This window comes from Salvelinus alpinus, chromosome 10, assembly GCF_045679555.1.
Source record: "Salvelinus alpinus chromosome 10, SLU_Salpinus.1, whole genome shotgun sequence".
NCBI classification, from domain to species: Eukaryota; Metazoa; Chordata; class Actinopteri; order Salmoniformes; family Salmonidae; genus Salvelinus; species Salvelinus alpinus.
The window spans coordinates 33,182,222-33,201,171 of NC_092095.1; the positions used below are offsets into that span (position 1 = coordinate 33,182,222).

Consider the following 18,950-nt stretch of genomic DNA (forward strand, 5'->3'; position numbering starts at 1 on the left):
ACTGAGCTCTTCAGCAAGGCCATTCTACTGCCAATGTTTGTGTATGGAGATATGACTGTGTGCTAGATTTTATACACCTGTTAGTAACGGGTGTGGCTGAAATAGCCGAATCCACTCATTTGTATATATTTGTATATTAGTGTATTTATGTGTGAGAGAGAGTTTCTCAGTCACACATAAACACAGTGTCTGAGCGGTTTTACATGAGTATCATGGGAATGGATCTGACGTCAGATGTCTTCCGTTCATTCAGGTGGCTGTCGGCTGGAGCCTGGAAGTGCTGAGGAGAGCAGCTCTTCAGGCCCCTAATCAGCCCTCTCTCCTTGGGCAGATCTCTCCCTTGGCCTCCATCCTGCACTTCCCCCTTCCCCACAATAATAACCGTCCCTGTCATTATTCAATGTTTCCTCATGTGAACCCTTCATAAAGGATGCTTATGAAAATATGTGTTGGTGAATCTGAGTGGGTTTGGTGGGGAGTGGGAACTTGTGATGTGTTTTATTTTAGCATGGAGCTCTGCCTGTCTGGCCCTTTGCCCTGCCACAATGCTTGACGAGTCAATAGTTTGCACTGGGTTAGCCCAGTCAGGTTGGGGCAGAGTGGGATAAACATTTTCATAAATGGATAAACATTTGGCAGCCAGAGGCATACGATTTGGGAGATGTGTAATATTTTTGGCATATTTTTAGAGCCTTTGTGAGATGTTTTAAAATGAAACAGGAAGTTTGGAAGTTTATGCCCCTGGCGCCATTTCCCTCCCAACGCCCGGGGACGAGAAATACACAGGGCTAGAGATAAAACAGTATGTCAACAGCCTGGCTTCTGCCAACGGCTGGACAAGCAATAACCCTGACAGCCTCTCAGTCCACTCCAGTTTGTTGATATAACTAATAAATATTCCAGATCATTTGTAGCCAGTCATCCATCATAATAGAAATTCAAAAGAAACTCGTTCTTTATCAATTAATCTGTTGAAATGTTGTATAATTTGGTGCACCACACATTTGAATATGTTAAATGTAGCATTCACATTAGAGTATTTTCTGTTAATAACTACAACAACAACAAAAAACGTTAAGGTTCTTTTAGATTTATTTATAAGACATATTTGGTTGGGAAACACTCTTTAATCAATAAGAGTACATTTTGACAAAAACAAAACAAACAATATAAATAGCAATGCTAAACATGTCATGTTTAAAACGTGTAACGTAATTTCCATACATCTAAATAGTAACAGTAGGTTGGGAAAAATATATCTAATTTCAATAAATACAATTGGGAGTTGACATGCTGTGCACGCTAAAGCCTCTCAGTGTTCAGGACCCCCATAGGCTACCCCACTGGTGATCATTTTACGCCAGTGGCTCAGGCTGGCATGTGGACGGGCCAAAGTACTGTTCGAACTCACTGGGATCCAGATCATAGAGCATGTCCAGCTGAACCTGCTCCAGATAAAACTCCAGAGAGGGTCCAGTAGGGGGGCACAGCTGGGGGCCCGAGGCCCTGAAGTTCCCCTGCTCCCCGTGAGACATAGCACAGGCTGGGTTGGGGGGCCCACACTGCTGCAGCCCATGCTGGGCAGAGTAGTACGGATGAGGCTCTGCTGGGTATGCCTCAGTGTTAGAGTACATTAGAGGCTTGTTAGAGAATGTGGCTGCTGGATTTGTGTAAATGAACCTGTCTGGGAAGGTCTCCGTGGGAAGATGGGAAAAGTTTGCCTGGGAGGATGGGTAGGTGGCTGGATGTGGGTAGGCTTGCTGCTGATTGGACTGGTTCTGGATGAGGTAGTTGAGGTCATAAGGCACGGTAAAGCCTTTACTGTAGAGGGTGGAGAGAGGGACAGTGGTCTCCACAGGCAGGGGCCCTTTGGGGCCCTTCTTCTGCTGCTTCTTCCTGCGAGGCCGGTACTTGTAGTTGGGATGGTCAACGGTGTGCTGTACTCTCAGGCGCTCTGCCTCCTGCATGTAGGACCGCTTCTCTGCCAGAGACATGGCCTTCCAGGTCTTACCTGCAGCAAAACAATCATGTTAGTTATCAGTATATAATTGTTGAAATGTGAATAGTCTCGTCATAGTTTTAATTTAAATGGGAATTATTTGAATGAAACTTACCGAGAATTTTGCTGAGGTCGGTATTCTCCAGGTCAGGGTTGAGTTGGGCCAAGCGTCTGCGTTCCTCCTTAGTCCAGATAATAAAGGCGTTCAGCGGCCTTCTGACCCGCGTCTCTGCGGATGGTTTCGGCTCAGGACTGGCGCAGCTGGAGTCAGAGTTGACCGAGATAGGACTGGTTGGGCCAGAGTCAGGTGACTTCGCCTCGGACATCAGCTCACTCTGGGAAGACTCAACGCAGAACTTGTCGCTTTCAATCATGTCTTTCGTTGGGCACAGTTCGAAATGTGTGGAGATCGGATCAAAGTACATGGTTACTATCTTTTAAACCTTTGAGGTTGCTCTCCTACTCCAGTATTGATGGAGACGGGCTATATGCGCTCCTTCCACCAATAGGAGCCCAGGAGGAGTGGATTTAAGGTGTGAAATCCAGGTGTTTTCTCAAGTCATTGATAGTCCTTGATGCCTCAATCATCAGTCATTCATCAGTCATGAAACCGAAATTGACATTTAATGTTAAATCAAAAGAATACACGTTAGCCTATTATTTCCTTTTCGACAAAAATGAATTTATAATATCCCTTTTAAAATGTTTCGTGATAAATGCTGTCATGATTCGCTGCAATGACTGCTCGATTGCATCACGACAATCTTGGCAAAGTTGACATAGGCCTAGATGTCTTCACAGGCTATTATAAGGTATTCATCGCGGATTTACTTTTTAGGAAGCTGGCAAATTCCTATGCCTTAAATGAATCGGATGACTATTTTATTCCCCCTTTGAATTATCTTTCCGTTTTTTTTATTGAGGCATTACTTTTTCCTGTGTGTGATAAACAAAATTAGATAAGTTGGCCATCACTCTAACATTAAAGTTATGTGGCAGTACTTTAGTTATTCATTAAAAGACCACGGGCCACGTGCAAATTGCCCTCTCCTCTTATCAGGTCCACTGTCTCTATCAAAGCACATTTTACAGGACGATAACAAACATGATCAAGGTAGCTTTATTATAAGATTACGGGGCACAAATATTTACCACCAACAAAAGAGGTATATCAACTTTTGAAAAGGCCGCATTACAAGCTCACCTTTGTGTGTGACAGTGGTCTATTTCAAGTCGATTCATCAGTAGGTCTATAATAAAATAAATAGGCTATAGAGCTAATGCCTTCTTGGACATGCTATGGGTGTTCATGGGTTAACACAAAGACATATCCAGTAATACATCTGTAAGAAAAATATGTAGCCTATTTTAAACAGGCCTTTTTGACAGCTGGGCGTGCATGGTCGTGTTGCCTTTGCCCTGTCAGGTTTTTCGGAGTGATAAGATTTGCACAGGAAGTCCTAAAAGGTCAGGAAGGAAAATCTATTGGAGTTGTGTGGTACAAGGGACAGTGTAACCCCCCAGAGAGCTAGGGCGAGCTTGTTTTCATATAAACATGTTTCATTTTTACAACTCCTGAGATTGTTCATGAACTCACAAACTTCGATGTCAAAATAACCTCGGCGAGTCAACAAACCCTGGCTGTGAAGCGCAGCCTTTGAGTTCAGTCAGTGTATTCCTGTTGATTTCCAATTTGCATGACTAGTCTAAAAACAAGTCTTAACATGATATAATTCCTCTCGGTTTCATCTGATAATCCCACTCTATTTTCTTTGATTACACACCTGATTATACATCCCATCAACTTCAACAATAGAGGCTAGGGTCATTACAACAGTTTATGTCGATGTGGAATTAAGAATACCTAGGGGAACGCCCGTCAACCATTCTGGCCTGTACCTGCAACGTTTTCTTTGTGGCTAGACGACTTGCTGTCATGTCTTCAGCCTCTGCTATTAAGATGTCAAAAAGGCATATAATGGGTCTTATTGTGAGAATACACACGACAGTGTGCTTCATTAATTTCGGCCTCCACCTGCACTGTTTTGTAGCGACAGACGAATTGCTATCGTGTAGTCTATGTCTTTAGGCCCCGTAAAAAAAAGGTAATGGATGTTGACACCTTGATCAAACAGACGAGTCAGTTCTGATGTTGTTGCCTCGGTTAATTCAATAACCAGGGGGGTCAAGGTTTCTTTTTTCTTTCAGATACTCCTCTTTTAGACCATTTAAAGTAGACTCTTCAAAGTAGAGAGATCAGTCTGAGAATCGGCACAACGAAACTTTGGGCCCCGAGGTGTATGTTTGTGAATCGATACAATCTATGCTTGCTTATTAGACCGTCTAATGCTAACATAACGAAGTAATCGAATTGAAGTGAAGGACTCAAATTGAAGCATAGGCTAGCCACACTAAATGTGGCTGAGTAGGCTATAGCCCTATTTGTTTAAATTGCTCTAGGCCTAGTCAAATATGTTAACGATGTTTACATTTTCATGATCTCGCACAGGATCCGTTGATAATGATTGCGCGCATGACGTTGCATACGAAACTAATCACATTAAGTTATATAGCCCAATGGAAATTTCAAAGGATTTTGTCAAATTCATTTTCGTTATTATTTATTAGTTTCCAAACGAATGAGTTAAAGACATACATTTTGTAGGAACATAGCCCATGTCACATACTTTATTAGAAGTCCATACGATCGAGTTACACAACACAAGGAGTACTTATGTGCTAGAAAGTATTATTAGCATAATAAGCCAATAAAAACATATTTTTGTTATACCCACAAAATGTATTTCAATGTTTTTCAGGGACTGTAAGAATTAGGGTTAGAATCCACATCCGAGTGTTAGAAAGCACACAGGCAGCTGCCGTGAGAAAAGCGCTAATGGATTTAATTAATTCGCTTGAACGACTCAGCATGAATACAATAATGTTAGTTTCGGTTGACGTTTCTGTAAATTGGGCAAATATTGGAGAATTTAGTAATATTTGACATTGAAAGTAGCTCATCTTATTTCCCCCTTAATTCTGTTATCTATTTACAGTTGATGTCGGAAGTTTACATACACTTACGCTGGAGTCATTAAAACTAGTTTTTCAACCACTCCACAAATTTCTTGTTAACAAACTATAGTTTTGGCAAGTCGGTTAGGACATCTACTTTGTGCATGACACAAGTAATTTTTCCAACAATTGTTTACAGACCGATTATTTCACTTATAATTCACTGTATCACAATTCCAGTGGGTCAGAGGTTTACATACACTAAGTTGACTGTGCCCTTGAACAGCTTGGAAAACTCCTGAAAATGATGTCATGGCTTTAGGAGCTTCTGATAGGCCGATTGACATAATTTGAGTCAATTGGAGGTGTACCTGTGGATGTATTTCAAGGCCTACCTTCAAACTCAGTGCCTCCTTGCTTGACATCATGGAAAATCAAAAGAAATCAGACAATACGTCAGAAAAAAAATTGTAGACCTCCACAAGTCTGGTTCATCCTTGGGATCAATTTCCAAACGCCTGAAGGTACCACTTTCATCTGTACAAACAATAGTACGCAAGTATAAAGACCATGGAACCACGCAGCTGTCATACCGCTCAGGAAGGAGACACGTTCTGTCTCCTAGAGATGAACATACTTTAGTGCGAAAAGTGCCAATCAATCCCAGAACAACAGCAAAGGACCTTGTGAAGATGCTGGAGGAAACAGGTACAAATGTATCTATATCCACAGTAAAACGAGTGCTATATCGACATAACCTGAAAGGCCGCTCAGCAAGGAAGAAGCCACTGCTCCAAAACCGCCATAAAAAAGACAGACTACGGTTTGCAACTGCACATGGGGACAAAGATCGTACTTTTTGGATTAATGTCCTCTGGTCTGATGAAACAAAAATAGAACTGTTTAGCCATAATGACCATCGTTATGTTTGGAGGAAAAAGGGGGCCGCTTGTAAGTCGAAGAACAGCATCCCAACCGTGAAGCACGGGGGTGGCACATCATGTTGTGGGGGTGCTTTGCTGCAGGAGTGACTGGTGCACTTCACAAAATAGATGGCATCATGAGGAAAGAAAATTATGTGGATATATTGAAGCAACATCTCAAGACATCAGTCAGGAAGTTAAAGCTTGGTCGCAAATGGGTCTTCCAAATGGACAATGACCCCAAGCATACTTCCAAAGTTATAGCTTAAGGACAACAAAGTCAAGGTATTAGAGTGGCCATCACAAAGCCCTGACCTCAATACTATAGAAAATGTGCAGGCAGAACATAAAAAGCGTGTGCGAGCAAGGAGGCCTACAAACCTGACTCAGTTAGACCAGCTCTGTCAGGAGGAATGGGCCAAAATTCACCCAATTTATTGTGGGTAGCTTGTGGAAGGCTAACCAAAATGTTTGACCCAAGTTAAACAATTTTTAAGGCAATGCTACCAAATACTAATTGAGTGTATGTAAACTTCTGAGCCGCTGGGAATGTGATGAAAGAAATAAAAGCTGAAATAAATAATTCTTTCTACTATTATTCTGACATTTCACATTCTTAAAATAAAGTGGTGATCCTGTATTTAAATGTATTTGGCTAAGGTGTATGTAAACTTCCGACTTCAACTGTACCTTTGACATTTACTGGTCATAAAATAAGACATTTTGATTTATTTTTAGAGTTGTCCTAGATTTTCATTATCTTCTTAACCTTCTTAATTCTGTTTTGTCATGAACTGCAGGTAGGTGAGTAATGTTTAATCTAATTGGTTTCTTAATCTCTGAATGGATGTCAGTATGCCCAGAGTAGCCATATCATTGCATTGTTTCATGCATGCCATTGTGACTGTTGAAATCTAAGCAACTAGGGACAGTGCTGTTGCTGAATGGTCACTATAATGTTTGTATGGGGATTGTTCTCTGAAGATTCCCCATCACAATGTTCCATTGTATTGGACAGAAGTCATATATGAGACACTCCTCTCTGTCTTCAGTCTGATTTGGAGTGAGCCAGGATGGCACAAGTGGAGGGATCAGCACTGGAGGTCTCCAGGTGTCTCCACTCCAGTCTCCCTGCCTGAGGAGCACCTTCTCTGCTACACGCTCACTGGATTACTGGGGCTGTGGGAAGATGCAGCCATAGACAGGTCAGAATAAAGATCCCTGCTAGGACAGTGGCTTGGATGTGGATCATGTATGTACCTGCCTAGGACACGCTGGAGCAAATTCTGTCCCTTGATGGACCTAGGACATGCAGTAGAAAGAGGAAGCTCACTGGATGGAGTGACGTGAGGCTGATTGGCTGGATATACTCACCTTAATCACCAGTGGAACCATACTGCTGTGTCAGTGCGGTGTGCTCGCAGGGTAGGCGGTGCAACTGAAGTTAAAATGTGCAGATCTTATTATCTCCCATCCTAGAATGATCTTCACCAACCATACTTTGATACTCTGTGTGTTTGAAGTAACTACAAGGACAAATGTGCAACAACAAAATGGAGACCGAAAAAAAAGAGTATTTCTAACAAGAGGATGTAAAGCAAGGTCATGTGTCTTGGGGGCTTTGTCAACGAACCTCTGTATTCCAGTGGACTCGTATAAAACAGGCCCATATGGAGATACGGGTGAGTTTCCATACAGTGGCTGTTCATAGCAACCTGTGATCTGAGGTTTGAGGTGTGAACTGCATTGTTTCACAAAACCATGTGAGATGGCATTATGTGGAGTGGGTCTCTGTATGGTGACTGTTGGTTCAGACTCCTACTGTATTGTATGGACCCAGGAGGCTGGCATCGGTTACACTGTCAGCCTCAGACACCATTCTATGCAGCAGCCTTCCCCCCTCTTCTCTCCTTCTGCCTGCATCAAGCCAGTGCTAATCAGGTTTTTGAGCACACACCATAGACTAGGCCTCAGCCCTGGGTGCCAGCCCCAGCACTTGTAAACAGTGCCCTGCCCTGGTCTGTCCTACGTGGGGACAACTGAGAGGATTAACCCCCCTCCCTTAATGTGGATTAATGTGGCTTAATGTGGTCTCATTAGTTGAACACAATGATGTCCCCACCTCTCAGAGCAGATAACACACCATGCTTTTAGCCCCAAACAGAGCTTAAAACCTATCCTCAGACCATCAAACTCAGGCTGCATACAGTGCTGCAGTAGCAGGGGCCAGACACAGAATGGGTGTATTAGGCTACATCATTTTTGCGGTAATTTCATCATGATTATGTATTTATTTAAGGGTGATTTGCGTTTTTAAAAAAGATACACTTGAAATATATATTTTAATACATCCATTTTTTTCCGTTTTCTTTTCATATGTTTAAGTCCAATGCTTGGAATATTAAATAAAACAAGACAAACACGATCTAGGTACTGATATTACAATGTTGTAATACATTCAGTGGTTATGAAGAAGTCAAATATATGCCCAATAAACAGCATGTTAGCAAGAACACAACACTGTTGGTTTAGAAAAGACAAATATAAAAGAGGCATCTAGAGATCCAACAGGAACCAACGACGCCTGTCTATTGTGTCAGGCTTCTGTGACATGATGAGGAAAAAGCACTTCATTGTCCTTATCCTATCATCGGATTAAAACTTTATTCCTGCCTATGATGATTTATTGGTGTAAATCCCTTGTGGGTTACACATAAATGTCTTCCATTGCAAAATGCATTGCGCCGCAGCTCTGAAATACGCTATTGACGGGAAGATCATTTTCAGTCATGCCTAAAAACAATTTTATTCTTTGTAAATGAGCAATTGTATTCTGGACCTGGCCCTCTGATAAGACCCTTATCTATTAAATTGAGTGCTTCTTTTATTATCTGGGCTATTGAGCTTGGGCATTTGATGAAGTGGTGTGGTATTGCCACAGCAGGCTATTGCACTATACATCTATTCTAGACAGTCTCAGTCACTGAGACTCTCTGCTGTTCTACAGCGCTGTCATGGACACTGCATCCCATCATGGTGCTGTGCACTATACCAGATTGTCATAGTTTAACCAAAGGTAAAGACTTGTCCCCTAGCCCTTTGATCTGTCCCACTGTACTGTCCCACTGCTCCTCCCTGTCCTGTCACTAGTCTTGTCTGTGTGTCTGTCTTGCCTGTGTGATCCCCCTGGCAGACAGACAGAGCTCCATCTGATTGTAATCGCCTCTAATTATTAACTGGTCTGGATAAGTATCCGTGTATAACCCTCACCAGACCTGCGAGACACCATGATATCTGCGTCTGTCCCAAACGACCTACTCAGCGATAGCCGATAGGCAATCACAATGATCTGGTCTACTTGGACAATGACAATGTTGAATGTTTAATTAGATAGTGTGAACTGGGCAGACTATCACACTCAGACATTAGATGATTTGGAGCACAAGCCATGGTAAATGCTTTGTAAACTCCCAGCAAATATTTGAAATCTTAAATGTTGGAGAATTGCTTAGGGAACTCAAATGATGGCCTTTCTATAAAACGTTGTTTAGTCTGTCTAATTTAGTTGAGTCTAATAACACTTTAGTCTACTATTATATTAAAGTGATGCTTTCTGTGTAGATACTTAACATTCAACATATACTCCAGCCTAGGGATTTCAGAGAACCATCCCGAAGATTTAAACCAGAACCAGATTCAAAAGGATTTCTGTTGCTTTGAAGATAAGGACCGTAGCTCTGCAATAAACAGTAATTGTTTAGTTGCTTTCCTGTGGTGTGATTTATTTAAAGTACTGTGCTGTAAGATTTCAGGCTTGTTTTCCTGGCAGGGCCTGACATGTGTGTAAAGTGTCTACTAGGTGTAGATGTTGGTTTATTATCGCCAACAAGATGCCAATCCTGAGATTCCCACCTCCATCACCTGCACCCCCTATTCACACATGACTCCACCTAGAAAAACACTCACGATGACCTTCGAATGTGACCTTTGCACAGTATACAGAAATAGCATAATAAGATATCTAACCACCTAAGTAGTAACAATGGGATTAAGACATTTTTCATTTAGAAATGAACAGCTGTGCACTGTAAAATTCCTCTTAACATTGCAATTGTGAAAGTCTAAACCAAACAAGGTGACATCTATGCCACCTTTGGCAATTCCTATTACAATACACACACTAGATAATACAGATAAAATAATACAAGTAAATTCATACCAACATTGTTTAGTTCATATGAACCCAAGTAAAGTTTATTTCTATTGAAAATCCCTGCATCATCAGTACGAGTATAGAAAGAGCATGGCAGTGGGACTTCTGAGCTGCTGGTCCCCTACACACGCACACACACAAACATATGCTTCCCTAGATAAAGACTTTCATGCAGCAGAAAGACAATGTCAGCGTAGAATACCAAGTTATTTATGGAGAGCACGTTTTGTCTTTAAAAAAAAAATGGAATGGGATGGGAAATACAGTATGAATATATGGGCCTTTTTTGATTTGATTTATTATTTTATTGATGTGGAATACCTCACCCTAGTATTGCCGGAAAGGGTTATCATTTAGATAACAATCAGGAAGTGATTTTGGAGCATAACATCAATACACAATCATGGCATTTTCTAAATACTCTTTACATTTCAGTCAGCTTAAGATCATAACAGGGGTAGAACTACAAGTGTGTGTGCCTCAGATTGTGTTCCAAATAAGAGGGGGGGGGTTACAATCGTTTGAACGTCCAGGCCAGGATACAGCTGCCTATGACTCATTTCAAACTCCCCCTTCTCCAGCCAAGGCAGCCCATTTTACATTTAACACACATCAGCAGGCATCTGCTTCCTGTTTTCATTCTTTGAGTTATCTTATTTTTCTTATTTCCCCCTCACCTGTTGGGGTCTATGTTCCTTCCATCATGTTGGACATCGGTGTTTCCAGCTAGGGGAACTAAAGCGCCACCAGCGGAAGTGATCATTACAGCACTTTCATCCGAGACTGCAGTGGGGTTACTTATCAAAGTCAACACATTAGTCCAAGTGTTCGCTATCCCAAGAATATCCCTGATCAGTGCACGACCATACCATGTATGTAACCTAATCGAAATGAACTCCTCCATCCACTATAAGCATTGCTCGTAAAGCACGGTGCATTACATACAGAGCCGCACCGTAGAAATACATTGTCAGATTTTGGGTGAAACACCCCTAAGATGAACGACAGAACAATGGCACTAAATGATGAACATTTAATACAGCACACGCAGTAGATCAGTGGTGTTAAGAAAAGCTGAATCTATTGTCTAAGTTGTGCTCAGAGACATTCCTTTAAAAAAAAAATTAAAAAATCACACAAAGAAATCATGACATTTATGTACATCAACGGAGCATGTTAATTTGAATCATTTATGAACTGTAATATTGGAGCAGTTTATCATCGGTCGGTTTCAGTATCTTCTTCTCGGCCATGTTGACTACCCAGCCTGGCGAGAGGCCAAAGAAGATCTGTCTGGGGTTCTTTACCATAGAGAGCATGTGGAACAATTCGTCTTTGGAAATGTCCGGTAAAACGTAGCCATACTTCTGGGCCAAGGCTATCCGTGCCTTTTGAATCTTCTCTGGATCTGCCAGGTAACCCCGGTTGGTAGCATCTGTGTAGTAGGTGACCATGTCTTCCCCAGTCAACATTCTCTTTGGAATGGGCTGTCCACTTATGAAGAATGGGACAGGCTTACAGAGGACCGCTAACAGACAGAGGAAAGCACAGGGTTACAAACACTCCAAAATGTATACAATTTAAGTGGCGTCATAGCAAGATCATTAAGTTTTGGCCTAATGTGTCACTACTACTCACCAAGGCTTCTGGGGTCATAGAAACCTGTAGTGACCATCCCCCCGTTTCTCTCAATGGCAGCAATGGCCTCTTCAGATGCCATCTGAACTTCTATGTTGACTTTCGCAGCAAAGATACCAGCACCCTAGTAACACACACAATTGGATGCAACATTAAATAAAATAGACTTCCAAAACAGAACAAACTAGCAGGATGGGGAAAACAGTCTTTGGGTATCATAATGACAGCCACAATCTTAATTAGCTAAATACTGCCACCTACTGGCAAAAGATAGGTGCACTAAATAACTACAGATCCAAATCAAATCCAAATCAAATGTTATTTGTCACATGCGCCGAATACAACAGGTGTAGACCTTACCGTGAAATGCTTAATTACAAGCCCTTAACCAACAATGCAGTTCAAGAAATAGCCATACTCCTTGCATTACATATGTAACAGGGTTGGTTATGTTTCCACGTGCCTCTAAAGAAAGGTGTATTTAATGTTGAAGCATTCTTATTGTTTGGTTCAATTCCGATGACAAGGCGTGCTGTTTTTTTCCCCGACTGAAGAACTTGGATTGCAACACTTGGAATCAGCTTTTGAGCATTTCAAAGCCCATAATCTGAAATTGACTCCAAAGAAATGCCATTTCATGAAGAGGTCAGTGCAGTTCTTGGGGCATGTCATCAGTGAAGGAGGTGTGGCCCCAGACCCAGAAAAAGTGAAGGCTATTGCAGGGATGACAGAGAAGGATCTCATGGAGGATAACATGGACGTGCCCTCCCAGGGGAAGATTCAGTTCTCTCTCGGAATGATAGTCTATTACCAGGAGTTCATTGAGGGGTGCTCCACCATTGCTAAGCCGATGTATGGGCTGACAACTGGTACGAAGGCACCAAGCCATGGGAAAGGCAAGAGGAAACCATAGGAAACTCACAGCAGCAGACTGGACTGGTGAGTGCAAACAGGCCTTTAGTCAGTTGAAACAAGCTCTCCTCGATCAGGTCATGCTAGCCCACCCTGATTTTAGTAGACCTTTCTTGCTGTCTGTAGACGCATCTAGTAATGGCTTAGGTGCTGTCCTCTCCCAGGTGCCAGAGGATGTGTCTGCGGCCAGACCCGTAGCATTCGCTAGCAAATCACTTACTTATGCACAGTCAAAGTATCCTGCCCATAGGTTAGAGTTTTTTGCTTTACGCTGGGCCGTCTGTGAGAAGTTTAGTCATTGGCTAAGGGGCAAGCCTTTTACTGTATGGACAGACAACAACCCATTAACATACATCCTGTCCAAGCCCAAATTGGACGCCTGTGAACAGAGATGGGTTGCTAAACTTGCTCCATTCGAGTTTGACATGAAGTACATCCCCGGTCCCAAGAATGTCATTGCTGATGCACTCAGTAGACAGCCATTTGTGCAGCCGAGCGCTCTCCACCGCATCACAAGGGTTCCATACAAGGCCCTGCTGGAAGAAGCTGCGGGAGTACATGCTGAGAAGGTGCAAGATGTGTTCTGCTGGTCGAACCACCCATTCGACCTCGAGAGCTGCTCACCGTCAATTGAGGCAGATGCCTGTGAAATTGTCATGGACTGCTAAACTACCTCCTATCCTTCTCCTGGGGTTCTCTGTCAAAGGAAGCGGTGTCAGCAGTCCTGAGGTCGCAAGGGGAGGCTGGTCTACAGAACTGTGCGTTCCTACTGCCTCAGCACACTCAGTCACTGGTGCCATCTGAGATGTCAGATGTGAGAGTGCTATCCCGTGACGACCTGATATCAAAGCAGCGCCAGGATGACGCACTCGCCAGAGTTTTCTTCTACATGGACAGGGGCCGGAGACCTTCTAGGAGGGAACGTGGCCATGAACCACTTGAGGCTCTGCAGATTCTGAAGACCTGGGAGAAGATAACTCTGAAAATGGGTGTACTATATCGCGTTACCAAAAGTTTGCTGTCAAAGAAGAAGACGTACCAGTATGTAGTACCCACCTCCATGAGGGCGACAGTTTTGAAGGGTGTCCACGATAATGGTTCTTATTGTCACTGAGTGTACTGAACATGTAACATGCATGTTTTCCTACGGGGTCTTTAAATTCTCCTAATTCTCTTTAGAGAATAGTCTTTGCACTGGAATATTTAGTGACATATATATTGCAAGGTATTGCATACCTCGTTTTGTTTCTTTATAGTATGCAAGTGTAATTCAGCAAGGGAGAATGTAACATGGATGGTTATGTTTCCACTTGCCTCTAGAGAAAGGTGTATTTAATGTTCAAGCATTCTTATTGGTTGGTTCAATTCCGATGACATGGCGTGTTGTTATTGGCCCCGCTTGCAGATAGGGGGAGATCGTGAACGTCAGGTCTCCCCAGTATGAAAATGTGATGCAAGGGATTTTACCATCGACAGCCATCAACATCATTAAGCCCTGCACAACTAACGTGCTGTTTCCTATTTAACAACATAATAAATAATGCTCAACTGGGACCACTGGCTGGGGTGATTTATTTGGACAAAACAGCGCAAGGAGAGTACAATTAACATCTGTTACACATACACATAAGCACTCAACTGCCTTTGTGAGACTGTGCTTCATCTCCAATGTTTAATTGAAGCTTCTGTAACAATTAACTCCCCCAAATCAAGCGGAGACATCGGCTAGCTATGACAGTTTACGCGTGAACGTAGCCAAGACAACCATCTTACCTCGCCAACAAGCTGAACACCATAGTCCCTCTTCTGTGGCTGGATGGTCACTCCCCTGCCATTAACCAGCTGAGTCAGGTCAATGGGCTGAGTGGGGTCAACCCGGCCCAGGTCAATCAGATACTGCAGCCTGTTCAGGGTCAGGGGCTGGTACTGAGCCCGCCGACTGGGAAGAAGAGCACAAATTTGTGAGTATAATCTCCTGTCTCTAGCTATGTATGTACAGAGATGCAGTATGAAAAGTTACAAGGCCTTTTTTGCTTCTAGGCCACCAACTCTGTATAGTATGATCATTTGATGATAGAATCTGGAGTGTTCAACAATGGACATCAATGTATTTACCTGTGTCCCTCATTGTAGCCGTATTTGGGGATGGCTAGATAGAAGGGAGTCTGACCCCCCTCGAACCCCAGGCGAGGTCGGTTGCCTCGCTGCCTCTCCCCTTTGTGACCCCGGCCACTTCTGTTTCCTCCATGTTGACCTCTGCCTCGCTTCTTCTCCTGCAAAATAATAGACAAGATAAAAAATACCAGCGTTAGAATCGCTAATTGTTTGTCATTGGCACAATGAATTCATGTAACAAATGTCTGTTTGAGACGGCTAGACAAGACCAAAACTGTGTGACTAGAAATTATAACTAACTTACTATGCTATTTTCTTGTGTTTGATGTAGCAGACAGTGATGATAACTGACCAATTGTGTTAAAATCAGATGTTGTGCTTACATTCTAGGAGTAAACAAGAGATTTAGCTATAGCTAGCTACTATTTGTACAAGCAAGCCATCTTTGGCTGGCTAAGTTACAGTAGCTAGCTAACGTTAGCTGATGGCTACTACTAGCCATGCTAGTTAGCTTGCTAGCTATTCAGCAACTGATGGTCTGGTAAACGCATACTTACAGCCTTCTTGGTCCCCGGTTCAGGTCGTAAGTTTGCTAATGAAATACGAGGCAAATTCTGCAAAATATCTAATGCCTTCCCACCAGGTTTTCTCGTAAAAGACATCGTCCTCTCCACATGTCAACGTAACCCAAGGACAAAATCGGCTACCATGGATATGGCTCACGTGACACACAATCTGGCATTTGCCGGAAGCGGAAGTGCCATTGTTTCACAGACTTTTAGACCATCTGTATTTTCTACGAATTGAAGAATTGAATGGATTAGTACATTGTCCTATCCACTGGGTTTACCAGTTAATGAATTCTTACTGCGCTCTCTCTCTGCCAAACTGATGCCCGCGAGTACGTAAACATACTGTTCCCGCAACTATCGCATGTAATAACAAGGGCGATACAAATTTAACGTTTTCGTTCCATCTAAGGATACATTGTCAATTCTCTTGGCGAATACCAGCTGCCTGTACGTTGTATGTGCGGTAATAGTATGTCAGTGCCCTTGCCTGCTATTGTACCTGCCGCTCGGAAAGCCACTGCAGCGGTGAGTTAAGATGATTTTTGACAGCGAGTTTTGAATGCATAGTTTATTGTTGCGGGCAATAACTTGCCCTCACATTAAAACTATAGTCTCACTTACGTCTGTATTCCCAGTAAAGGACCACTAGTGGGAAGCTAGAATCAAGTGTTTTAGTGTAGAGCTGTAACAAAATCCTGCACAGTAGCTCTCCAGGTGGAGGGTTGGCCACCCCTGACCTAGATATACCAACCATAGACTTTGAAGTGTTGTCAATAAAGCTAACCACATTGTACATTTATGTATCTATTTTGCATTGCAGGTGATATTTCTTCATGGCCTAGGTGACACTGGGTATGTGCAGCTCATTACTTTCATCCCTCATCTTACTCCTTCCACTCACCATTGATTTAAGGGTTATCTGTTGTTATTATTTCCATTCACTATAGTCTATAGCTCATAAAATGTCATTTGCTTTTGTTCATAGCCATGGCTGGGCAGAGGCCTTTGCTGGGATCCGGACACCACATGTGAAATACATCTGTCCTCACGCGTGAGTACCTCTGTGGACAAGTACAGCTCCTGTATTTGGATAATGTTGATGATAGTGATTATTGATGACATTGGGTTTAGTATACACATTTATTACTGACATTGAAATATTTTTGTTATTTTGGTTTTTCAGTCCAATCAAGCCTGTTACATTAAACATGGGCATGTCCATGCCCTCCTGGTAAGAAGTGAAGTCTCTTTCATTTTATATTAAGTAGGCAATATCGAAGAACAGTACTATTTGGGTTAATCACTCCCCTCTATGTTTTAGGTTTGACATCATCGGATTGCAAACAGATGCAGAGGAAGACGAAGCTGGTATTAAACAGGCTTCAGAGAATAGTAAGTTAGAGTAGTAGGGTTGAATGTAGCAGTACTAGGACATTACAGTATGATGAAGTTTAAAACGGAATGAACTTGAGCTTGACATGATTCTATTTGAGCTTGATTTGATTGACTGCTTCCAATCTCCTCAGTTAAAGCACTGATAGATCAAGAAGTGAAGAATGGAATACCATCACACAGAATTGTTCTTGGTGGATTTTCTCAGGTAGACTAGTGTATGACAACAAAAAACTGTAAAACAATGCTGAAATGTACATAATTCAGTGGTAAGACAGTGAGTATTCATGTTTTTGTGTGCTTTGGCATAAATAGGGTGGAGCGTTGTCTCTGTACACAGCTCTCACAACCCAACAGAAGCTGGGGGGAGTGGTTGCTCTCAGCTGCTGGCTCCCTCTACGGAACTCCTTCCCCCAGGTAATACACTGTATCCTGCATTAGAAGTGTTCTGTGGTGCGCTTAGGTTTTGCATATGATCCATTCAATTGTTTTGGAATGCAAACAGTCTATCAGCTTGTTACTTTACCAAATCACACAAATCAACAATGTTCAAAGTCCAAGACAGACCAAATCATTTAAGAGGCATTGCAAATCGTGGCTGATTTTAAATCTAACCATAATGATGTCTTTTTTCAGGCATCGAGAAACTCTGCCAACAATGAGATGCATGTCCTGCAGTGCCATGGCGAGGCGGACCCTCTGGTGCCCGTAATGTTTGGATGTCTCACTGTAGAGAAGCTAAAGACCCTCTGCAATCCATCCAACATCATCTTCAAGACCTATCCCAGAATGCCACACAGTGCCTGCCCTGAGGTTAGTATGGTTTGCACAGTGGCTGTGAGAAGAGACTAGTATGAAGATTGGCACTTTTTGAAGACTTTGGACATGCACTATTGAATTGATATGAAATGACTTTATATTTTGTGCAGTAATACTTGTCTTTCTTACGTCCAACAGGAAATGATGGATATCAAGCAGTTTATTGAAAAGCAGCTTCCTCCAATCTAACAGTTAGACCCACACACCCACCGCCATCAGAGCTCATCGAAGGTGACACCTGTGACGCTCCGTAGACTGTCTGAACCACAGACCTCATTCAATAGAACCTGCTAACCCTGGCTGTCAGAGACAGGCCCTAGGGCTAGAGACAAGCTGGGGTGAGGGACATCATAACTAAAACTATTGTATTTTCTGCTGGAGCCTGGTGGAATCCTCAGTATTTGAATTGTTAATGTTGTCAGGTGCCAGTAGTGTAGCTATTTGCTATTGGGATGCCATCTTTTCCAGGGAATACATGTGTTGGGAGTATCTTAGATTGTATGGTTTGAAAATATGAATCTTAATATGTTGATTTGTAATAAATAACTTAATGAATGTATAAAACCCTGATATAATCCAACAGTAAAATAAGAATATGGCATAGAAGTATTGTGCTTTAATAGATTTGTAAGAATTGGAAGCAATGCTCTGTCAATTCAATACACAAATACCATATATGAATGGTCACATTCTATTTATTTCATACATACAGTGGGGAGAACAAGTATTTGATACACTGCCGATTTTGCAGGTTTTCCTACTTACAAAGCATGTAGAGGTCTGTAATTTTTATCATAGGTACACTTCAACTGTGAGAGACGGAATCTAAAACAAAAATCCAGAAAATCACATTGTATGATTTTTAAGTAATTAATTTGCATTTTATTGCAAGACATAAGTATTTGATCACCTTCCAACCAGTAAGAATTCCGGCTCTCACAAACCTGTTAGTTTTTCTTTAAGAAGCCCTCCTGTTCTCCACTCATTACCTGTATTAACTGCACCAGTTTGAACTCGTTACCTGTATAAAAGACACCTGTCCACACGCTCAATCAAACAGACTCCAACCTCTCCACAATGGCCAAGACCAGAGAGCTGTGTAAGGACATCAGGGATAAAATTGTAGACCTGCACAAGGCTGGGATGGGCTACAGGACAATAGGCAAGCAGCTTGGTGAGAAGGCAACAACTGTTGGCGCAATTATTAGAAAATGGAAGAAGTTCAAGATGACGGTCAATCATCCTCGGTCTGGGGCTCCATGCAAGATCTCACCTCGTGGGGCATCAATGATCATGAGGAAGGTGAGGGATCAGCCCAGAACTACACGGCAGGACCTGGTCAATGACCTGAA

The 18,950-nt window shown here is 42.4% G+C and overlaps 3 protein-coding genes across 3 annotated transcripts; 1 reads left to right on the plus strand and 2 right to left on the minus strand.

Moving 5' to 3' along the window:
- Positions 1-1,355: 1,355 nt before the first annotated feature.
- Positions 1,356-2,424, minus strand: LOC139532919 (transcription factor Sox-7-like). Its single transcript, XM_071331078.1, has 2 exons — positions 2,115-2,424; positions 1,356-2,011 (listed from the first exon to the last, which is right to left on the minus strand). The coding sequence occupies exons 1-2, from the start codon at positions 2,422-2,424 to the stop codon at positions 1,356-1,358; spliced, it is 966 nt and encodes a 321-aa protein (XP_071187179.1).
- An 8,744-nt stretch (positions 2,425-11,168) lies between these two features.
- On the minus strand, positions 11,169-15,590 carry LOC139531939 (large ribosomal subunit protein uL15m-like). Its single transcript, XM_071328954.1, has 5 exons — positions 15,373-15,590; positions 14,816-14,973; positions 14,474-14,639; positions 11,789-11,912; positions 11,169-11,678 (listed from the first exon to the last, which is right to left on the minus strand). Exons 1-5 carry the CDS (start codon positions 15,475-15,477, stop codon positions 11,341-11,343), a joined length of 891 nt encoding a protein of 296 aa, XP_071185055.1. The 5' UTR covers positions 15,478-15,590; the 3' UTR covers positions 11,169-11,340.
- Positions 15,591-15,603: 13 nt separating this feature from the next.
- LOC139531940 (acyl-protein thioesterase 1-like) lies at positions 15,604-18,279 on the plus strand. Its single transcript, XM_071328955.1, has 9 exons — positions 15,604-15,912; positions 16,208-16,239; positions 16,373-16,438; positions 16,571-16,618; positions 16,709-16,779; positions 16,914-16,987; positions 17,095-17,196; positions 17,416-17,592; positions 17,737-18,279. Exons 1-9 carry the CDS (start codon positions 15,844-15,846, stop codon positions 17,785-17,787), a joined length of 690 nt encoding a protein of 229 aa, XP_071185056.1. The 5' UTR covers positions 15,604-15,843; the 3' UTR covers positions 17,788-18,279.
- The last annotated feature ends 671 nt before the right edge of the window (positions 18,280-18,950 follow it).

Excerpts from the sequence above, each read along its gene's own strand:
- LOC139532919 (XM_071331078.1), bottom strand. The coding sequence starts at position 2,424 with ATGTACTTTGATCCGATCTCCACACATTTCGAACTGTGCCCAACGAAA. Across the intron at positions 2,012-2,114 it reads CGACCTCAGCAAAATTCTCG|GTAAGACCTGGAAGGCCATG; the intron begins GTAAGTTTCATT and ends GTTTTGCTGCAG.
- LOC139531939 (XM_071328954.1), bottom strand. The coding sequence starts at position 15,477 with ATGTCTTTTACGAGAAAACCTGGTGGGAAGGCATTAGATATTTTGCAG. Across the intron at positions 14,640-14,815 it reads GGCTACAATGAGGGACACAG|TCGGCGGGCTCAGTACCAGC; the intron begins GTAAATACATTG and ends TCTTCTTCCCAG. Across the intron at positions 11,913-14,473 it reads GTGTTCAGCTTGTTGGCGAG|GGTGCTGGTATCTTTGCTGC; the intron begins GTAAGATGGTTG and ends GTGTGTTACTAG.
- LOC139531940 (XM_071328955.1), top strand. The coding sequence starts at position 15,844 with ATGTGCGGTAATAGTATGTCAGTGCCCTTGCCTGCTATTGTACCTGCC. Across the intron at positions 16,240-16,372 it reads CATGGCCTAGGTGACACTGG|CCATGGCTGGGCAGAGGCCT; the intron begins GTATGTGCAGCT and ends TTTTGTTCATAG. Across the intron at positions 16,988-17,094 it reads TTCTTGGTGGATTTTCTCAG|GGTGGAGCGTTGTCTCTGTA; the intron begins GTAGACTAGTGT and ends TGGCATAAATAG.